This window comes from Anthonomus grandis, chromosome 3, assembly GCF_022605725.1.
Source record: "Anthonomus grandis grandis chromosome 3, icAntGran1.3, whole genome shotgun sequence".
NCBI lineage: Eukaryota > Metazoa > Arthropoda > Insecta > Coleoptera > Curculionidae > Anthonomus > Anthonomus grandis.
Window position 1 is genome coordinate 47,677,595 of NC_065548.1, and position 22,372 is coordinate 47,699,966.

Genomic DNA, 22,372 nt, shown 5'->3' on the forward strand with positions numbered 1-22,372 from the left:
CATCCACATAGTGTCCTCAATTTGACCTGGGATATCCCTAGGAAACTGGCTTACTTCATTCTCTTCAATCAAATCATCATCTATATCCTCTTCGTCAGTCTGACTGTCAGGATCAGGTGGTATTATAATGATATCAGCTGGAACGTTCTTATTTGTGGCACAGATATCTTCTAGGGCAGCTCCAAGCCTTTGATACCTTTTACCATAAAAATGTGAGGTGGGAATTGGCACATGGCACATAGGCATCGTCATCAAAATCCATTTTTTGTTATCAGTTCTAGCAATAAAAAAAATATTGTTAGGCGACAGAGCCAAAGACATATTTTCTATGTTTTTTTGTAAACAATTTATTAGACTCCCCTAAGACCATTATAATCAACAATGAAACCTAGTGATTTATCAAATGGCAACAAAAAACTATAACTTACGTTGGGCAGTCACAGGATTTTAACACTAGTTGGACACTGACTATCAAAATCAACAACAACAAAATTCTGCATCGCGATAACCACATTTTTAAAAGTCTACATGAAATTATACTTGTTTACAGATCCCTATATTTCACGGAAATTTCAAAATTCAAAAATAGATGTCAGCACTAGGTCTTTTTGTTCACTGTACTCATATGAGTACAATAGGAACGAATGGGTTAAAGGCGTCCTAGTTCTAAACAAAAAAAAACAAATGAAAATTTGTATATAATCAAGTTAAAGCCTCATTTCTAGATTATAAAAAGGTAAACATCGGTCCTCTAACCAAAATACAACCAAAGTTACAAGCACTTTTGTCCGACCGGTTCGAATTTAGTGGAAAACTCCCCTGCGGGAGAGCCCCTCCATTAAAGCTTCGCTCTAACAATAACTAAAACTAGTTCTACTACCATAGACTATGTCAGGTCATCTTTAAATCGGGAATTCACTGAATATACCGGTTTTTCTATTCAAGCAGCAATTTTGTCATGATGATAAGGCCGTATTTTTCGAAATAAAAGTTTTCTGAATTTTAAGTTCTCCTTATGTCAAACAACTGATTGAAACTTCCTCTCTGATGATGTCGATACTGAGTGTTTTAGGTTTACGAAGTTAAGTTATTATCTAGCCTTGCTTTTAAAGCTCTTCCTCTAAGGCATGCCAAAATCAAACATCATAAGCCCTGGTCTACTAAAGGGTTGCGTTTATCTGTAAAGAACATGCTCTCATTACTTACTTACTCCGTAGCGGTACGCATATTCATATTTTGCCAACGCTAAGCTCGTTCGGCTTGATTCGTTTTAGCGTAGGCAATAAATACACGCGGAACCAGCACGTTGGCATTTTACATAACGAACAAAAATGTATTATCTCGTAATTCAAAAATATTTCGGAAACTTCCACGAATACGTATATAATAATTTTTAATTACGCATCTTTTAGCATTAAAATATATAATACAGTGTAACTTATAAGGCAAATATGGAATATTTTTGGATTATTCAATAACGAATTTGTTACTTACTTTATGCATACTAGGTACGTTTTAAAGTTTTTTATAAACTGTGTTTTATATAAAACTTCAAGTTTTGCGCAGGAATATATTTTATAATACACCTAATATACGCTAAAAAGATTGAGTTACATATCTATAAAAAATATAAACTTAGATCTTTAGTTTTCTACATAAACATATTTTAAGCCTTACATAAGTTGAACTAAATAATACAGACTATGTAGACAAGGCAAGACATTGTAGTATAGGAATTTTTACTGCGATATTTTAGCTCATATTTTAATTTAAAAAAAATAACAGAACCATAAAATGCTTTATTTTTTAAATTTATTTCCACCTAAACCGATATTGCTCGCAACACATTTCTGAAGAGCATGAGGGGCTTTATTTTTTTTTTACCCAAAGTTTCTACTTTTCTTCCTGCTGTTAAGTTTCTACGTCCGGTCATTGCGGATTTCCTTCGGGACACGGATGTTGGTTGGACTGACATTTTTTTACCCTTATGTAAAATATGTGTTTTACGTTTCGGAAGGGCACCTTTATATTTAAATGAAGTGTAGACTCCAGACATTAGAGCTGTGGAACTATGGGCATGCGTTTCAGCATTACTCAAAAATGCATTAACAGCAGGATAAAAACCAGTCGGATCGTCTTCTAAATGATGCATTATTCGATTGCTGAATATTTCCCACTTTTGTCTAAGATGTTCGAGATCCTCATTTGATGGTGTATTTATTTGAATTCTGGAGTTTTCTACTATGTTTTCACTGTCAATTTCTTCTAATGTTTTATTATTTGTTTCTGTATGTGAGGTTTTATGAGTACTAGTTTGTTCAATATCAGATAATTTTAACGGGGCAAATATTTCTGCCAACGGTTTTGTGCCAGTTGCAATTTCATATATTTGTTTTCTAGTAGCAAGTGTCAAAGTATTTGCAACATCCACTATACGAGGGATGTCTTTTAAGTTTTGCATATAGAAACATAGAGGGCGTCACTAATCAAATGTCATTAGGCAAACTTAACCTCAAACTTTACTTTTCTTAAATTCAAAACGTCAGTGCGATACATATAGTTTTACAGCTACAGTGAATTTTTAAAGGTAGCAAATTGCGCATACCATGGAATTAAACAGAGAACATTTTCAGAGAATTCAAGCATGGACGGGTTAGTCTTAGCGACGATCCAAGGTCAGGTGCACCAAAAACGGCTGTCACCCAAGAAAACATCGATGCTGTGCGTATGCTTATCACGGAAGATCGACATGTGACATATCGTGAGATTGAGGCTTCATTGGCGATTTTAAAGACCTCAATTCAAAAAATTTTGCATGAAGAATTACGGGTAAGAAAATTAGTTTCCCGCTGGATACCGCATCTGTTAACTGAAGAACAGAAAGAAGCTAGGGTGATGTGGTGTCAAACAACTCTAGACCGCTTTGAGGCAGGAAACTCTAAAAATGTGTACAGCATTGTCATTGGTGATGAATCATGGATTTACTCATATGAACCTGAAAATAAACGTCAGTCGTCTGTATGGGTATTTCAAGATGAAGAAAAGCCAACAAAAGTCATTCGTTTTCGAAGTGTATCCAAAAAGATAATTGCAACATTTGTCTCAAAAGCAGGTCATGTTGCAACAATTCCTCTGGAGAATCAACGAACTGTTACTGCCGATTGGCACATTACCATTTGTTTGCCGAAAGTCATCGCTGAGCTTCGAAAAGCGAACCCACAACGACGAATCATCCTCCACCAAGACAATGCAAGTTCGCACACAGCACACAGCCCGGAAAACTATTGAATTTTTAACTTATCAAAACGTCGAATTATTGGATCATCCTCCGTACAGTCCCGACCTAAGTCCCAACGATTTCTATACTTTTCCAAAAATCAAGAATGAACTGCGTGGTCAGAGGTTTCAGACGCCAGAGGAAGCAGTTAACGCCTTTAAAAATGCAATTTTGACAGTACCCACAAACGAGTGGAATAACAGCTTTGACAACTGGTTTGAACGCATGCAAAAGTGCATTAAATTTCGTGGAGAATACTTTGAAAAACAATAAAGTCGTTAAAAGTTATTTTTTGTTTTATTCCAGCTGCATATGCAAAACTTAAAAGACAACCCTCGTATGAAATTGTTTTATTATAGCCGATTGGTGCTTACACAGTTTTCCTGAGCATCCTTGCGGACAAGAATAAATACCAGATACCATATCAACAAAGTAGGTTTCTGATGAATCTGAACTACTTTTGACGTGGTATTTGCTACTAGAAAGCTGTTCTATTTTATCTAAAGAAACATTTTTCTCATCTGGATAATAACGACGTAAGGTAGTTTTCCTTTCCCTATTTAAAACAATATCCAATAGTTTTTGTTTGTAATGAGACTCAAAATTGACAATAACAAAATCAGTTAACTGGTTTAAAGTAAATGCCTTAGTTCTTTCCAGTGGGATGTCTTTAAAAATTCTGAACATAACTTCCACATAATTGTTGGTATCTGATCCATGAGTTATAAATTTCTGCCTATAATTTAAACACCAGCTTTTGATTTTGTTATCTGCCAAATAATATTTGTTAATATAATTTAAGAATTGTGGATATTTACATTGCTCAAACATTATTTTTTTATTTAATTCAACGTCTTCTTCACTTTTAGATTCCAAAATATTTTTGAACATTTTATATATAAAGTGCCTATCTGTCTTCTGAATATGATTATTTGCTGCTCCTAACCATTTCCAAACTGCTTTTAAAACATGCAAAGCACAAAGCAGCAGTTCTGATTCAGGCCAATACTTCTTTAGCACATGTCTCTCAGTTAGATCATCGTCAGTCAGTATTACATTTGGAAAAATTTTCACGGGCATAATTTCTATTAAGGTGGAAACTGCTAAATCAAATAAGTCCTCTTTCTGCGAACTAAAAATAACACACCCTACTGGAATACCTCCTGCCGGAGATACAGTTGCAAAAAAATAAACCTTATGATTTTGCACGTCACAGTTGCCAGTTGCATCCACGAATAATATTTCGGACGACTGAATAAGATTATATGCAGCTCTTTGCATAATAGGTGTACATAAACAAACGGCATAGTGATTCCCAGATATTACTATTTTAGACATGGTTGACTTATTATTATCTAAATTGGGCTCTAATGTATCTATCATTCCTTCCCCAGTACGTTCACCATAATTGTCTTTGAAATGCTTAGCCCACAAATTTGAAAAATCTGATTTAATTGGACAAACGTATCTATCTAAAACATAACGTTCATATTCATCGCCTAGTTCTTCCATTTTGATAGCGATGAATGTGTGGTACGTAGATGCTGCTGAATGCCCCTTTTCAAATAATTGTAAAATCTCTTCTTTGGTGGCTTGTCCGACTGGCCTTTTTAGAAGAGCTTCTCCACTACTTATAGTGTGGTTGTGATCAAAGTTAAGTGTAATGATACATGGCCAAAATTTGATATCCTCTAAATTATGTGGTCTAGGCTTTTCAAGAACTACTTTCATTTTCGCAGGACAGTTGATGTTACGCGAGACTTCTTCGTGGAGCGAGATTGTTTTACATTGAAGTGACAATGGTAGTATTTTCTTAAAATATTTTTTCTCGATTTTACAACTGGTGTTTTTACAGTGGTGGTGCATCGCCAAGTAACTTTTGTTACCTCAATAAATTTGGTCACCCATTCCTGTAAAGAAATATCACCTACTACACTGCACCGCAAAAATAACAGGACACTCAACATTTTTCCAGAAGATACAATACAAACATGACCTAGTTTAAGTACTCATAACTCCTTTAATAATTAAGTTATTGAGTCGTTTGAAAAAGAAAATTATTGAAAAAAATTGCTGGCTATAACTTTAATGACAGTATTTTCTACAGAATGCTTAAAAGTTTTGTTACATCTTTCGTAGTTGAATTCTTATGGACTCGCTTGCTCCAAAAAATTTAATCGCCGTGTAGAAAATACTGTCGTCGCCAAAGGATCACAGAGATCATGCAATTATAGTCAGTCATTGATCGATTCAATAGCTTAATTTTTAAACGAGTTATGGGTACTTAAACTAGGTCATGATTGTATTGTGTCTTATGGAAAAAATTTGGGTGTCCGGTTAATTTTGCGGTGCAGTGTATATTTTCTTTGCATAAAAAAACCCAAAAAATAGTTGTCAACTTCCATTCCAAAATGCAACTATAGATTTATATCTAAACCCCTAACATCAGAACAGTATGATGTTTATGATTCAAAAATATATTTATTATTTTTTTGAATTTTTAGTAACAAAATGATAATCTATAATCTAATAATTCTAAAAATGACCCTGTGTAAGCTACAGTGTAATTTTTCATATTTTCCTATAACCTTTGGAGTTTTTATTTAATAAAATAGTAATAAATGTTTAAGTCAAAAATTTCTGGGTTTCTTTTATAATTATCAGATAATTTTATTTATAAAAAAAATAAGCATCATAAAAACTAAACTAATAAATATTATTTATTAAAGCATTGGCAATTTTTAAAGGAAAATAGCTTGGAAATAGCAGAACTAGATATAGAAAAACTGATAGGTATATATTAACTGAAACAAGCGGAAAGTAACCAAAAAAGAATGATGAATTCAGTAAAATGATACTGAATAAATGGATCCGCCAATTAGACGGTCTAAATGTGAATACTGTGATATCATATGCAGAAACTTACTATAGAACTACCACCGTCTAATAGTCTAAAGATATTCTAATTATTATTATATTATTAGAATATATTTAGACAGTGGAACTACTATAGGTAACACCCCAGCTCAAGCGCACGAAATGAGTAATTTATAGGTTAGAACAAAAATTAAACATAATAAACACACTTACTTCAACCTCTTCGACTATACTTATAGCTATTCTGAACTCGTTGGGATTCACGTCAAAATAATTATAATTAACTGGCCTTTTGTCAGACATTATATTAATTTTATAATACCCTGAATGACCTGAATGCAAGCTATAAACTGAATGGATGAGGATACAATTTAACACAAGCAAGCGAACAAATCTACTGACTTTTGTTATTTTATAATGTGCCAACGTTTCAATTCCGTGTACATATTTTGCCTACGCTAGAACAACCGATGCAACGAATCAAGCCGAACGAGCTTAGCGTTGGCAGAATATGAATATGCTGGCGGTACAGCTCCTGATGGGCCTTGGCTCAGGAAACAATTTGCCTCGGTCTTACATAACTTCTAAACCATTCTCAATTCCCATTTTCCTGAAGTCCGATGTTATATTAATACACCACCTTAATTTCGGTTCTCCAAGTGGTCATCTTTCTTCTGATGTTCTATCCAATATTAAGAGGAATTGAAAACTCTAAAAGATAACTAAATCGGGGTTTAATCATTGAGCTGTGGAGATTGCAATTATGTGGGCCAATTTGGGCGTCAAATGCACACTAGGGTAATGGAAGCCTGTATAACAAATATTTTATAAACTTAAAGACATATGCTAGCAGCAGGTTTGATCCACTGGCCCTGAATAGCTAAAATTGTACAGTAGGCTCGCGTTAATGTGAACTCAAAAAATTTCGACTTAGTTCGCATTACTGAAATGATCATATTATGGAGATTATATTAAAAATAGCTAAAATTAAAATAAAAGGGAACTACATTGTACTTTATTTATGTTTGTATTTATTTATAAATTTATTTATTACAGTTTTAAGCATTATACAAAAGTTTTATTTAAAAAAAAAATGTAATTTTTGTTTGCACTTTTTTTGCGACAGGTTTAAGACTACAGCCTTTTCTTCTAAACCTTTTAGTGTAATAATGTCCTTTATGTCGACATAGTTTTGATTGGCCCATTGTGTGACAAGTTTCAAGGCTGCAAGAGCCTCCAAATGGTTAATATCTCGCAGTCACTATCTTCTGAATCATTGCTATCGAGATTTTCCTTCACTGCATCTGTATTCCATTCCTCAATGTCTTTGGGATTATAATCAATCTAAAAACAATCATATCTCAATGAAATTCTAAAAATATTACAGACTTTCTTCTTTTAATTTCCAAAAATCGAAAATTAAAAGGAGTAACTAGCACTAAATAATACCTGTTCAATTGTTTGAAGCAATGTAATGGTTTTATTAACTGCAGCTGCTCTAACATCATCTTCCCACATCTCTTTTAGTCGAGCTAAAGGTAGATCATCCTCCTCCAAATTTTTTCCCAAAATATTATTTCAACATTTTGAAATTACTGAAGGCTCTATTTTTTGCCAGGCCATATGCAATTGCATAATAGCATCTCTTAAAGTTATAACTTTTTGGACCTCAGCTACTCCTTGACCCTTTGATACAATTGAACTTAATAGGCCTTTTCTGTAAAATAGTTTGGTTATTCGCAAAACATTTTAGTCTAATGGTTGAATTAATGGTATAACATTTAGGGGCATGTAGACAACAAAAATGTGTCCATCAGAAGTTTTTAATTCTTCTGCCGGTGGATGCGAAGGGGCATTGTCTAACAGGAGAACGGCTTTTAAAGGAAGGTTTTTGCTTTGTAAAAATGATTTAACCTAAAAACCCAATTTAGTCTTAAAAAAATTAAAAAGCAAACAAAACTTTCACTTACCTCTGGAACAAAATGCTTAAAAAACTATTTTTAAAAATTTCCTGCGTCATCCAGGCATTTTTAGTGCTTTTATAGATGACTGGATTATCAAATCCTTTAAAACATCTGGGTGATTTTGCTTTTCCTAGTACTAAAGGCGTTAGTTTGTGTGATCCTGTAGCATTTGTGCACCCCAAAAAAGTTATTCTTTGTTTAGCTATTTTTTTAGACCAGGCGCCGTTTTTTCAAAAATTGCATAGGTTTTATCTGGCAATAACTTCCGATATAAACCCGTCTCATCTGCATTATAAATTTGATCTCCACTAAGATTAAGCTGCTTTATCTTTTTTCTTAAGCCTTCAATAAAGGGATTTACAAGGTGAGGCTGCGAGGACAACTTTTCTCCTGCAATTTTAAGCAGCCTTATACCATATCGCCGTTAAAATTTTTGAAACCATTTATCGCTTGCATTAAATTTATCGTTGAGTTTTAATTTTCTATGTAAATCTAGAGCCTTTTCTTTAAGCGTATCACCCGTAACTGGCAAATTTCGTTCACGCTGTTTGGTGAACCATTTATACAGCAAAGTTTCCATCTTGGGGTTTTCTGCACGTGCATTTTTTATTTTGTTAGGTCTTAAACTCTCTCCTTTTAGAATTTTTTTTTTTAATTTTTAATTGCACAAATAGTTGATTTTGCTATTTGATATTTCTTTGCTAGGACAGTAACACTCATACCATTTTTGTGCTCTTCCAAAATTTTTGATTTCTCATAAAGAGTTAAACATTTAAACCATTTTAAAAGGCCACTGCGCAAGATGCGACACTCTCTCTTATCTAATAAACATCAACTAAATGACCAAACAACGTTTCAAATGCGTAAACCCAATATCCACTAACAAGCCTAAACAAGTCTACACAGGATTACTAAAGATTTCTTAAAATTCACATTATCGAAATATGGGTTCGTTCACACTATAGAATTAACATAGGAAAATATTGGTGTTCACATTAATGAGTTGTTCATAAAATCGTAAGTTCACGTTACCGCGAGTATACTGTATTTTGGCTTTTCTTACTAGTTTCTCCAATGCGATATTAAAAAACGTATAGTACGTCTCCCTGTTTTAGATTTGTGCTTGCCTGAAACACATCTAAGAGGTCATCACCAAACTTTATTCTGCACCTAGATCCTTTTACAGAAGCTGTAGTTACTTAGCCTAGGTTATATACAGGGTGTTTCTTAAAGACGTGCTAATATGTAAGGGGGTGATTCCTGGACCCATTTTAAGAAAAAAAGTTTCTATAAACATATGTCCTAAACGTCTTAACTTTTTAAATACAGGGTCTTAAAAAAAATCAGTTTTTTAATAATAACTTAAAACAATAAACATAAATAACAATATTGTAGACATTTTTATGCAATTTAGAATTTAGTACATGTAGTCTATGCATCAAGACGCATTTTTTGATATGCAAAAAAATATGTTCTCTACCAGTGGCGTTCCTACAGGTCTTATATTGAATATTTTTAGTGAAAAAAATAGTACGCCACTGCTTTTTCTTAAAATAAAAAATATTTTTAAAATCCTCAATAACTTTTTAGCAAATTTGATCTCTTGGTTTTTTTCGTCTGACACATGGTTTTCGCTTAAAAAAATAAAAACAATTTTACTTTCAAATTTATTACAAGAAGTATAAAAAGTTTAAATAATTTAAGAAATGCTCATGTTTTTAACGCTTTAAAATATAGAATTGAACATAAGTTTCTTAACTTTGCCATAATCAAAATCATGCATTTTAATAAAATCAAGAAGTAATCCACCTTTTCTCAATGAATGACACGTGAACTGAGATTGTCCAATATTGATTGACAGCAAACTGTAACCATGCAATTTTTTAACTTCGCCAAGTACATGCTTAGCCGAAATCAGCGTATTACCTCCTATCAACATAGCGGATAGAAATATAGGATAATAACAATATAAAATTTTATCAATTTAATTTTCTTTTTCCTTTAACTTCCAAACACATTCCATAGTCTTGCTTTAAAATCTATGGCTAAAAAATCGTTGTTTACTTTATTTCACAAATTTCACCTCTCACTCAAGTTTTTTATCCATTTCAGGACACTTTTAATGAGAGAACAAGCACTGGCCAAACGAAAAAAGACCGTAGAAGAGTTATTACAATGGCACAAGAAACTGCAGGACGAAGAAAAGGCTATAGCCGATTTGGAAACAAAGATTGTCACTATTACTTCGAAAATACCTAGCGAACTTAGGCATAGACCACCCAGAAGATCTAAAAGTCTTGGCACACTGTCAGTTATATCTAATGAAATTGAGGATGTACATTCAATGCCTCAGTTAACTCACGAAACACTACAGCAATCAATAAGTGTTGATAATTCTAAAAAATCTATTAAGGAATCTTCAGAGATATCCCAAACAAATATCTTAACAGAAGATAATTCTCCGGCATTGGAAGAATCGAATAAGGCAGTATCATCGGCCAATTACACCGCCGATTTTGATATTGAAACTGCAGCCACAGTTTCGGAAGAACAAAATAGCGTATCATCTATAAGTCAACTAATAGAGGACTTTAGCAAAATTAAAGATAATATTTTAAATTTAAATTCAGTGTCAACTAAAGAATCCGCTTCTATCAAGAGTGAATTAGCATTAGAAGAACCAATAAAAGCCGTAGTTCATAAAGAAAATGAGGACAGTCCTATTAGTAAAGCGGGTGTTGATGAAATTGTTGCAGAAGAACTAAATGACACTATTGCGGTGTCAAATGAATTGGAACACCAGATAGATGCAGAGAGTAATACAAATACAGAACCAGAACTCTTATCTGATGCTTTAGTGTACGTAGTGGAAGAGCCATGTAGTAGTATTAGCGAAAGTAAGGAGAAAATAGCAAGTGCAGTTGAAATTGAAGAAATTCCTTCAATTGAAGATAATGAAAATGATCAAATTTCGGTTATCGAAATATCAAGTGATACTGAGTTTACGGTGCAGCACGATTCCATCGCAGAACCCAATATACAAGTGTCCACCAGTTCCAATGTACAATCGGTGGAACCTTCTGCTAGTGAAGAACACGATATTTCAGAAACATCCGACGTACATCTCTCAATCGCCAGTAACCGGATTTCAGACGGACCTCATGATATTACTGCGGAACCTGAAGCCACCGAAATTCATTCGTTCGAACCAGTTGAGTCATTATCTACAGAGAATGTGGCAGAAGAAAGTTTTGAGCAAATCGACGATAGTGCAAGTACTGTGTTATCAATACAAAACAGAATCCCCGAGGGCACTTCCGTGGGTGTTAGTAATAATAGCCAAAACTCTACGACCCTGGACCAAGATGATGCTATACAATCAATGGAGAATAAAACAGACGAAGAAAAAGCAGCTCTTCGATCCGTTGAAAACATACCAAATGCCAGCGTTGAGTCATTATCCAGTATATCGTCAGACATTCCGGCAATAGAATCGCAGAGATCTGCGAGCACCAGTTCGCCTGAATCTGTTCAAAGAGATTTCTCCATTCCCAAGCCATGCAGTTCAGTTAGTGTGGAGAGAAGAATTCCTGAAATGGCGGCAGTTGAAAGGAGTGTGGACCAAGTGGTGTCAGAAACAAGTAAGTTATTTGGCTAAATTATGAATATTTGGATTTTTTACTTATGTCTTTATAAAATAAATTGAAGAAAGAAATTTGATTCTGTTATCAGAGCTAAAATTATTTAATTAGTATATTGTGGAAATCTGATAGAAGTAGAGTGGAACTTTCTTAGTTGTACGATAATTAAGTTAGATTAGAGCTATATCAAAAAAAATGCGGAGTAATAAATATATGGTTACATCATATATATTTATTTAATCAGTTTAAAATGTTGTCCGATATCTAGACTCCATTTACTTCTATCCTCCCATTGTCTATCTTTTCAGTTTTTCACACTTATTGCTTTACGAGTTCTTTCTTTTTGGGCGTCCTTTGTTCCGATAATATAATATTCAATTCATTGTTTGTTTAGGAATTCTGTTGTCATTCATACGTTTATGTAGATACCTACAAGTTGCTTTCCTTCATATCAGTTTAAATTGTATTCTGAAGTTCTTGATATTCTGGCTGATCTTAATTCATTCATTTCAGTTGCTTATACTATTCTTTTACGTTTTCCGTCATTCTCCTAGATTCTGGACCGTGTAATAAATTGCTTTTAATTATAGTGTTATATATAGGGTGTTCGAAAAATAGACGGAGATATTTCAATGGTAAGATTCCTTGTAAAAAATATGAGAAAAAGTTTCTATAAACATGAGGCCGCAAATACACAGTTTTCAAGATACAGGGTGATAAATTTTTTTTTTAAATATGAATTTTTTATTAATATTAAACAAAATATTTACTCGATTCTTTTGAAATTTGGCAGTATTACTTGCTATATTAAGAGGCTAATTTAGCCCTAATTAGATTAAAATTATAAGGTCCAGTGGCGTCCCGGACATCTTAGCAAATATTATTGGCAAAAAAATGTACGCCACTGCCTTTTTCCACTTTAATATTTATTGTTTAATTAAGCATTTAAAAATACAACTTTTTTCCTCTTGTATTTTTTTCTTATCTCACTTAATTTTCGACAAAAAAAATAAATACTGTTTTATTGCATGCCACTGGACAAAACTGGTTTATTAATTTTTTCTAAAAAAAATCACATGTGCCTTAGAAAACAAAAAATCAAAAACATTTCTAGGAGCTTTTTATTGCAACAACAACTACATCAAATGTTGGAAATGTCCACCATCCATTTATGTACAACTTCTCACTCGACGAATCATTAAACGACGCACTCGAGCTAAAATTCGAGGTCTATTTGTCACTTCTTCGCAAGTATTTACAATTTTATTTCTTAACTCTTCTATTGTTTGTATGGGACTAGCATAAACCAGATTTTTAAGGTGGCCCCATAAATAAAAATCTATTGAATTTAAGTCAGGATAACGAGGTGGCCATTGAATTGGTCCACTTCTTACAACCCAATTTTCCCCAAAAGTGTTATTGATTTATATGATTGATTTATATTATTGATTTGTTATGAGTTCTAACCGCTGTACTAAAATGAGAAGGAGCTCCATCGTGCATAAAAGTTATTTGATTACGTACATTTAGAGGAACTTCTTCCAGCAGTACGGGCAATTCTTGTTGAAGAAATTCTTAAGAAGAAAGAAGATTCGCCGTTTAATCTTAAGGGTAAAAAGAAAGGCCCAATTAAATTGTCACCAATAACACCCATCCACACATTTAAAAATTGCTCTTGGTGGCGACATTGTACGTAAGCATGGGGATCTTCGTCATGGAGTGAGTATTATGAAAACTAACAATACCATCATCCAGCTTCGTCTGTAAAAAGTACGGTTTTATTAAAATTTCTGTTATTATTAACTTTTTCGTAATATCATTGGCAAAACTGCAAACGGGGTAGAAAATCTCTTGGTAGATCCTGCAAATGTTGAACATGATAAGGATACAAAAGTTGTTCGGAGAGAACCTGCCACACAGTGCTGTTGGAATGATTATCCCCTAATCGAGCTGCTATAGTCCGGGTACTTACACTAGGATTTTCTTCCGCCGGCCTTTATCATTGTTGGAAATGGCAAAACTTCCTAAGTAAATTTATTGTCAAAAACATCACGAAAAATAAATAAGAAAATTTACCTTTTTCCCGTAATCTACGGTCCATGCTTTCAAAGGTTTTACTATCTGGAAGTTGCCGTTGGGGAAATGCTTCCGCATACAGGCGTCTCGCTAAATAACAATTACTGTAAGCACGTGCATACATTACATGCATGTAAATTTCCATCCCTAAAACTGTAGAAATTAGGTAAATAATAGAGAACTGACACATGTCAATGTCAAACCTCCATTCAGAAATGATTTTTTGTTTTCCAAGGCACTGTGATTTATTTTACCAAAAATTAATAAACCGATTTTGTCCAGTGGCATGCAATAAAACGGTATTTATTTTTTTTGTCAAAAACGAAGTGAGATACGAAAAAAATACAAGAGACCAAAAAATTGTATTTTTTAATGCTTAATCAAACAACAAATATTGAGTTGGAAAAAAAGCAGTGGCGTACATTTTTTTGCCAATAATATTTGCTAAGATGTCCCCCGGGACGCCAGTGGACCTTAATTGTAATTTTAATCTAATTAGGGCTAAATTAATCTCTTATTACAACAAGTAATACTGCCAAATTTCAAAAGAATCGAGTAATTTTTTTTTTAAATTAATAAAAAAATTATATTTAAAAAAAATTATCACCCTGTATCTTAAAAACTGTGCATTTCCGGACCCATGTTTATAGAAAATTTTTCTCATATTTTTTTACAAGGAATCACCCATTGAAATATCTACGTCTATTTTTCGAACACCCTGTATATTGTATTTCCTACGCTTCGTTATAATTTTACTTCAGAGAATTCTGTTCATACAATTATGTAATTGCTTTCCGTGCCCGTATCACTCCCGTTTTAATGTATTTGTCGTCTGAACCAGTTTCATCCAATTATCCTAAGTATTTATATTCTATACAGGCTTTTATTTCTTGTAGATTTTTCAACTCTCAGACTACAACTTTTCCTGCCTAGGCATAAGTACTTGTTGGTTTTTTCAATATTCATAGTTAGTTCCCAATTTTCATAGGTTTCTTTTAGTTTCTGTGCGATATATTCTAGGTCTTCTTTATCCCCTGCCAATATTGCCTGACCATCTGCGAACTGTTCTATATTGGTTACATCATGAGATCAGTTGATTGGAGAAGGCATTTTTTTATATCTTTTGCTCGAAGTGAGGAAGTCCAATGGATGTGTAGTTCTTTCCAGTATGGAACAGTCATCTTATGTTCTTTCTTCTTTGATAATCTGGACTCTATATCTTCCAAGGCAATCGTACAAGTGTGAAGGGACAAGTATATTGGGAGCATATTAGGGCAGTAATTATTTTTGTGAGGTTCTGTATGAACTTTATCGTATCCATATTAGGTAGAGTATGTTACTGTTATTTACTGTATCTAGTGCTTCATTGCAAAATGCAGTTCCATACCACTCTATATAAACATGCACTGGAGTCTGCTGCTTCGAGTGCTACCTGAGGAATTATACTATAAGTATTTGAGTAAAAAATAATGGTTTTTGATTGGTGTTCTGCAAGCCATTTTGCATACATTTCAAGGCCATGTATTTCCTCTTGGAGCCGTCAATATTTAACTGTTGGCTTTTTAAAACAACATAACCATCATCATCATCATCATCGTCACTAGTACGCTCCAGGTCGTCAGTCCATCTGGTAGGTGGGTGACCTCTACTGCGGAAACCTTCTTATCTTGGCCTCTACTCAACAATATGTCTTGTCCAACTGTTGTCCGATAATGTGGCAATGTGTCCTACCCAATTTCGTTTTAATGTAGCAATTCTTTCTATAGCGTCGATTCTCCCTATTCTATGACGTATTTCTTTATTTGTGACATCCAACACCTTGCGTTTCTCTAAGTTAGCCGGTCTTGCCTACAACCTTTCCACGCAACAAACACGCAGCACTCATTGATTAAAGGTTTTACTTTTGAGGAATACTATGTAACGGGGGAGCTCACATGTTTGGTTATTCCTGCCTAGTCTAATTTCATGTTCGAAATATTGATATGGCATAATCTGCTCAATATCTTTTCCAGTAACAGAAATATTAATGTTTAACACCAGATTAGTAATTATTTGTGTCTTGGTCATGTTAATTTTTAGTCCAACCTCGATGGAAGCGTGATATAGCTTTTGCAGCATTGCAATTGCATCATCCATACGATCGGCTATGAGGACGATGTCGTCTGCTAATCTTCAATGACTTATACTTCTCTCTATTTATGTTGATACCGTGTTCATTCGCTTGAGTCGCAAATAACTATGAAGAGATAGTGTCTCTTTGCCGTACTCTTCGTTGTATAAGGAGTTTTTTTTGTTTCTTATTCGGATAGTTTTACGCTAGCCGTAGCGTTTTGGTAAATATATTTAATTAAGTTGATGTAGAGATGGCCTATTCGGCACTCAGTCTGTTGCCATTTTCTGTTGACTTATGGTATCAAATGCTTTTTCATAATTTATTAGTATCAGTGTCAAGAATTTGCTGTACTGCAAATTTCTCTATCAAATTCTTTATCACTAGCAGATGGTCGTTGGTTCCATACCCCGATCTGAATTCAGCTTGTCCTCTAGGCTAATAGACTAAGCCTAGTCTCTAGTCTTTTTGTAATAATTTTTATGAAGAGCTCTATATGTGTGATAATAAACTGATAGGGTGATATTTTGTGAAATCTGTTATGTCTCGCTTCTTGTGTAATAAAACAATTACTGCATTGTTCCAATGCGATAACGCTGTTCATTGGTAAATACACTCATACACATCGTCGCCAGGCGATTTGTTATTTTCATATATGCAAAATGCCGTTTATACTTCGAGTATTGTAAATTTCTGGCATTTCCTCTGGTTTCTAGTTTTAAACCTTGGGTCTGGGTTGGTCTTGGCTTCCATCTTCCAGTTGCTTCCCTGCATTGCGATCTGCTCTATTGCAGTCCTATTGTGCCCATAGATTTACTCAGACATGTTCAGGTCTTTGTTGTTTCAGTAGCTTCTAGGAAGTCCAGTATTTTGCCTGATGATGTAGCTCTTATCTTCTCTGGTGAAGGTTTAGCTTCGCCCAGGATTGTCGCCTTAGTCTGGTTTAATGCTTCTCTGGAGCATAGAATGTGAAAAGTGGTTTCTTCCTCCTCCTCACAACCTCTACATAGAAGTGTATCTACTTTCTCTACTACTCTGCAGGATGCATAGCCTGTGAGTAGCCCTGCTACCTTTTGTGGTGTGCAGTATGCCCCACCTCACCCTTACCAAAGGGCGAGCTGCCCAAAAGTTGTTTGTAGATTTCCTGCTCTGGCAGTTTTTCTCAGTAGTTTTTATGCTCAAGTTATATATTAGATATCCCTTTTGTAGGTTTTATCGTTGACACAACGTCTTGGTTTTGGACCTATGAGTCTGTTGCTGGCCCCCTTCATTGCAAGTTGGATTGCCCTTCTTGCAGCACCACGGTTGCCCATATTCAGGATTATTTTTAGTTTGTTTTTCTCCCAGCAGTTTAGTATAGTCTTTGTCCTAGTCTCAAACTGTACTAAAGCGTTTGTTGCTACCTAATCACCTGTAATGATTGCGAAAGTTTGGCCCTTTTGCGCCTTTTCTCTCATCAGTTGGACACAGGTCTGGATTCCTATTTTGTTTGCTTATAAGTAAGTTGTCTGACCTGTTGTCCATCTTCTAGTACACCCACTGCTACCCCTATCTTCAATCGTATGACTGCATCATACCATACTGAGTAGCCGTCTTGCCTAAGCCGAATCACTTCTGTTCCCAGTGGTCCCTTTCCTTCCTTAATTACAAAGGGGTTATCTGGCTCTATAAACCTGGTTTAGTCCGTTATTAGCGCCATACGCCCAAGGTCCTGTATCTTGCCGAATAAGGCATTGTGTTTAACTTTCGTTATGATCGTTGGGCCATTCAACTGTACCTTTTATGCTTCTGATATTGCTCCAGGCCATACCACTTGATGTAGTGGGCTTAGCCCTTTCTGCTTTTCTCGAGCAGCAGTTGGTGTCCTAAACATCGCTCCTGCTATACCCAAACACGCTGTTCTTTCGGTTTTTTTTTGACAATCTGAATAACAGTCCCCTTTTCTGTCGCATGCCACCGTAGTAACGCTGCGTATGTAATGATGGGTCTCATCATTATATAGTATATACTCATTTTTTATGAGAGTCCTGATTATCTGCTGTACTGTTACAATCAAACCCTACTTTCTTACTACTTAGCACCTTTTTTTCATCTTTCTTCTCCTGATAAATTTGGCAGATTAATGACTTTGTTTTCCATCTTGCGTTTACTTACATAGGACGTCCAGCACGTCTTGGATAATTACGAAGGTGCTCATTATTTTTTTTGAATAAGATTACCGGATCACTACCATATGCTTCGACTATTGTTGAATAATGACAAGCAACTTATTGACTATAGAAGATAACATTCATCCTTGTGAGCCCCTGTTAACTTTGTTACTTTCGTTTGTAAGGGAGTAGTTATTCTTTTGCGCCTGGGATCGTATCCGGGATCCACTCACAGATGGGTTGGGCGATCCCTCTGGTCCGTGTCAATTCATAGAGAGCATTTTGTAGAGCGAAGGTCTAAAGGCCGCAACAGTTACATTAGCAATTTGCTAATACTGGCCATAAAGTTGTTGAGGAACAAGTTCTTTAATTTTCCTGCCTGGTAGACCTAGGATCATTTTCCAGCAAGTTGGAATACATCTTCATGTTATGCTGGCACTGAAGAGAGATATTAGATAAAGCAGTAATAGATCCAGTGATATTTGAAAAAAAACGGATATACTCCTTCAGAATATTTAACAGGTTAAAGTGACAACCCATTTTACTGCATTGGGTGAGATGCTGTTGGCGTATGCTAATGCCCTATGCTCTTTTTAGCTCGATATCATTATTTCTACTGAGTTAATTTTTCAATTGTAGATTATTGGAGAAGTATGTCCGTGCTTACCATGTAAGATCTAAGTCAACGTATGAAAGGCAACATATAATTTCCACAAGTTCTTCTTGATTTATAAAGTGAAATCCTTTAGGAGCATCACCAAATTTACTATACCACAAAATCTCTTCAGCACTTTGTCCTTGCAGTTTATATTAAAAAGCATCATCATCTTTGATTTTTCAGCTGGGATACCGTAAATAATTTGCATATCTTTATTCCTAAATTCCCTAAAAATGTATTTTTAGGCTATTATACGTAAAATTTTGGTTATAGGTCAATCGTTGGATGATAAACGACCATTTCTACTTGGAAGCGAAGCTGAAGAACTTCACAGAAAACAACTGGCTATTGAGCAAGAGGTATTTATTTTAGCAACGTATTTATACTACCCGATTGTTAATGCAGATAAGATATTTTTGTGCAATATACTTATTGAATTGAATTAAATCGTATCATGAGAACTGTTAAATTTTTCCTGCATTTCATCCAAATTATACTACATAAAATTCTTTGTACTAGATCAAATTTTTGAAAGAACAACAGCAGAAAGAAGCAGCAGCCCCATTTTACATCAGAGAGATTCCCAATAAGCCGCCTCCGCCCTATACGCCGCCGTCGAAAACAAAACCACCAAAATCATCGACTATTATCCCTAGTTCAAAAGAAGAGGTTGAGCAAATAACCGAGTACTCGGCTAAAATTTTATATAACGCCTATCGTTCCAAAAACCTGGAAAAGATAAACATATCGGAGAACACACTAAACCTAATTGCTAAAAATATTGATAAAAGGTAAGTGAACTTGATATATTTAAACTATTATATGGGGTAGTCCTAGACACAAACAACACACCATCACCACTCAAAATAATTTAAAAGTAATGCCTCAATGTATAATATTGGATAGGATTGATCACAAAAATGTTAAACAAAAAAAATCGAATCACGACTTCACAAAGATATAGATGATATAGATGATAATCACACAAGATCACAAAGATCACAAAGATATAGATGATAAAGATATAGATGGATGGCACTCACTAAGTTTGATTTCGGTATTCGTTCACCCCGGCCGGGAACCATTTAAGCACAATGCCCCGCGCTTTAGTCAATATAATTATTTCCGTTGTTTTGATTGGTCTAGACCTGGCGCAGGTACGTTTTGCTGCACTTGACTGAAACGTGGTGCAATATGCCAAATCCCCTTCAGCGCCCGAGTCGAGACCGAACACAGGTGCGTTTTGCTATGAGGCTTACTGAAACGCGGTACATTATGCCTTGCCTCGTTTCGTACTGGTTGTACGACGAACATTTTATAAGAACAAATAAAAATATATGTACGAAAAAAACAAATATATTAGTGCCTTTCACTGAAAATAATTATTAATAAAACATGTCATTATAAGATATATACCTATATAGGTATACAACAAAGTGCCTTTCACTGAAAATAATTAAAAATGAAACAGAATATTCTAAGATCTAATAAGTAGTAGATATGTTGATGATTTGCAGTTTCTATATAAATTAGTGAACAACTTAATCGACTTGCCAGAATTATTACAAGAACTGAACTTTCACATACCTCGCATATCAGCCAGAAACTCACAAACATTTTACCTACCTAGACCAAGGACTAACATTAACAAATTTTCTCCACTACGCAGAGCCTGTAACACATATAATTCTGTTCAGGGTCAATGTGACTTTTATTTAACTGTAGCATAGCAGATATCAAAAAAGTACACTATTCTTAGTGAAACTTTGTTTTTTTTTTCTTTACTTTTCACATTGTTTTTCTTTTTAAGCATTTCCTTATTGTTATTGATTGTAAATGTATTTTTTTTTCATTCAGTAATTGGATGTATTTCTGTTGAATGGTGTAAATAAAATGAAATAAAATAAAATAAATAAAATGTTTACGATCTAATGACCTGTACCATGCGATTTTGCATTTGGCAAATTTTGTTTAACATTAGTAGCCAAGTTACGCTTTCGTTTGATCGCAGGCCGTGTGTCACTCGAAGGTGGACGTCTACATGGCAACCTTCTGCTACCTCTTGTTACTCCAGCTTTTCTTCTGGCGAGTGCGGTAGGCTGAACATGTATCGCTGCTCCTGATCGCTGTCTTAAAGGAATATTCGTTCCGATGGTACTCAGAAATACGTCCCAACTTGCTCTGCTCTTAACCTTATCCAATATTTTCAAACATCGGTTAACAATTAAAGAAGCAGTACCAAATTTTTGTTTTTTTATTTTTAGTTCGTCAACTAACATTGAGAAGGTACTGTCGCTAACATCGCCACTTGTAACATTTTCCATTATTATTTGTCAAGTTGTCATTTATATTTTCTGGATATTCAGGAACAATTGTCGAATTATCGATTATTTTATTATTTTTTGTCATTGGCGTGTAAAATTCTTCTTTGTTGGTCTTATCACCTAGTGCTAAGATTGCTATATGGAAACGGTCATCTGCAGTTGGCTCATTAATATCCAAGAAAAATAATAAACACCAACTGTGTTTGCACAAAGCACCCAATTTTCCACTTTCACAAGAACAATAGCCGATTTGTAAATCTACATCATAGAGCTCGTTACTCTTTTCACTTGGTACTTTAAAGCAATATTCGTTTTGTCGTGCAATCATCTCTTTTGAAAGGTATGATGCCTTATGCTTTAAGTGTAAGTCGATTTTTATCACAACGACCGTTGGCAAAATCTCTGAGACGTCTCACATAGTATTGTTCCATAATTGTTGATGAGAAATCAACGAGAGCAACGACATTATATGCTTTACATCTTCTAAGAACTATATCCTTGTACAATCGAACACTAATTTCGGAGAAATTATTCGTTTGATTTCCATGTGTTCTAGCATCACGGTAACACAGGGCCCAACTTTCTCGACGATTCCAGTAATTTGTTACATAAATTTTCCAATTTGGGTATTTAGCTGCGACTTCATTAGTAGTAGCTTCTTGGAAAGCAGATTCTGCTTTTAAATCTGAGGACGAGATTAATATCTGTTTGAAAAATTGGTACAGTACTGGACGATCTTCTTTAACAATCAAATGATTTTTGTCACAAAGCCACCTCCAAACAGCTTGCCCAATATGGAAAGTACAAAGCAGCAAATTCGCTGTGGGAAATACTTGATTCAGGGCTCTTCTTTCCTCCTCGCTATCGTCGGTCATAAAGAGCTTTGGTTCGCTTTGTCCACCAAATCCATTATTGCCTATAACATTTTTAACAAGGTGAAACTTTGATACATAATCTATAAAAGTTTGCGTCTTGGTTATTATAAGTGCTAATGGTACAGCTCCTGCAGCAGTAACTGTCAACATGAAGGTTATTGTATTATGTTCTGCATCGAAGGAGGCGGTACTGTCCACAAAAACAATATCTCCTGGGTTTTATAGGTCATTTGCTCTCTTCATTAAAGGGGTGACAATAACAATAGTGAATGGATTTGTTTGAACCTCTACAGTAATTCCCAATTTTCCATATTCATCTTGTTTTTCTTTCAGCTTCTAAAAAATACAAATACAAGATGCGAAAGAGCACAATGAAATTTTAAAATGTAATGTATAAGCTACTACTGTAAATATACCTCT

General features: G+C 34.6%; 1 protein-coding gene across 5 annotated transcripts in view; it reads left to right on the top strand.

Annotated features, from left to right (window-relative positions):
* The window catches only part of LOC126733808 (centrosome-associated protein 350-like), a 176,318-nt gene that overhangs the window by 142,062 nt on the left and 11,884 nt on the right, over positions 1-22,372 (top strand). For all 5 annotated transcript variants that reach the window (XM_050437217.1, XM_050437218.1, XM_050437216.1 and 2 more), the window contains 3 exons: positions 10,231-11,759; positions 19,027-19,112; positions 19,273-19,544. In XM_050437217.1, coding sequence (XP_050293174.1) covers positions 10,231-11,759; positions 19,027-19,112; positions 19,273-19,544 — 1,887 coding nt within the window. The remainder of the gene's footprint in view (positions 1-10,230; positions 11,760-19,026; positions 19,113-19,272; positions 19,545-22,372) is intronic.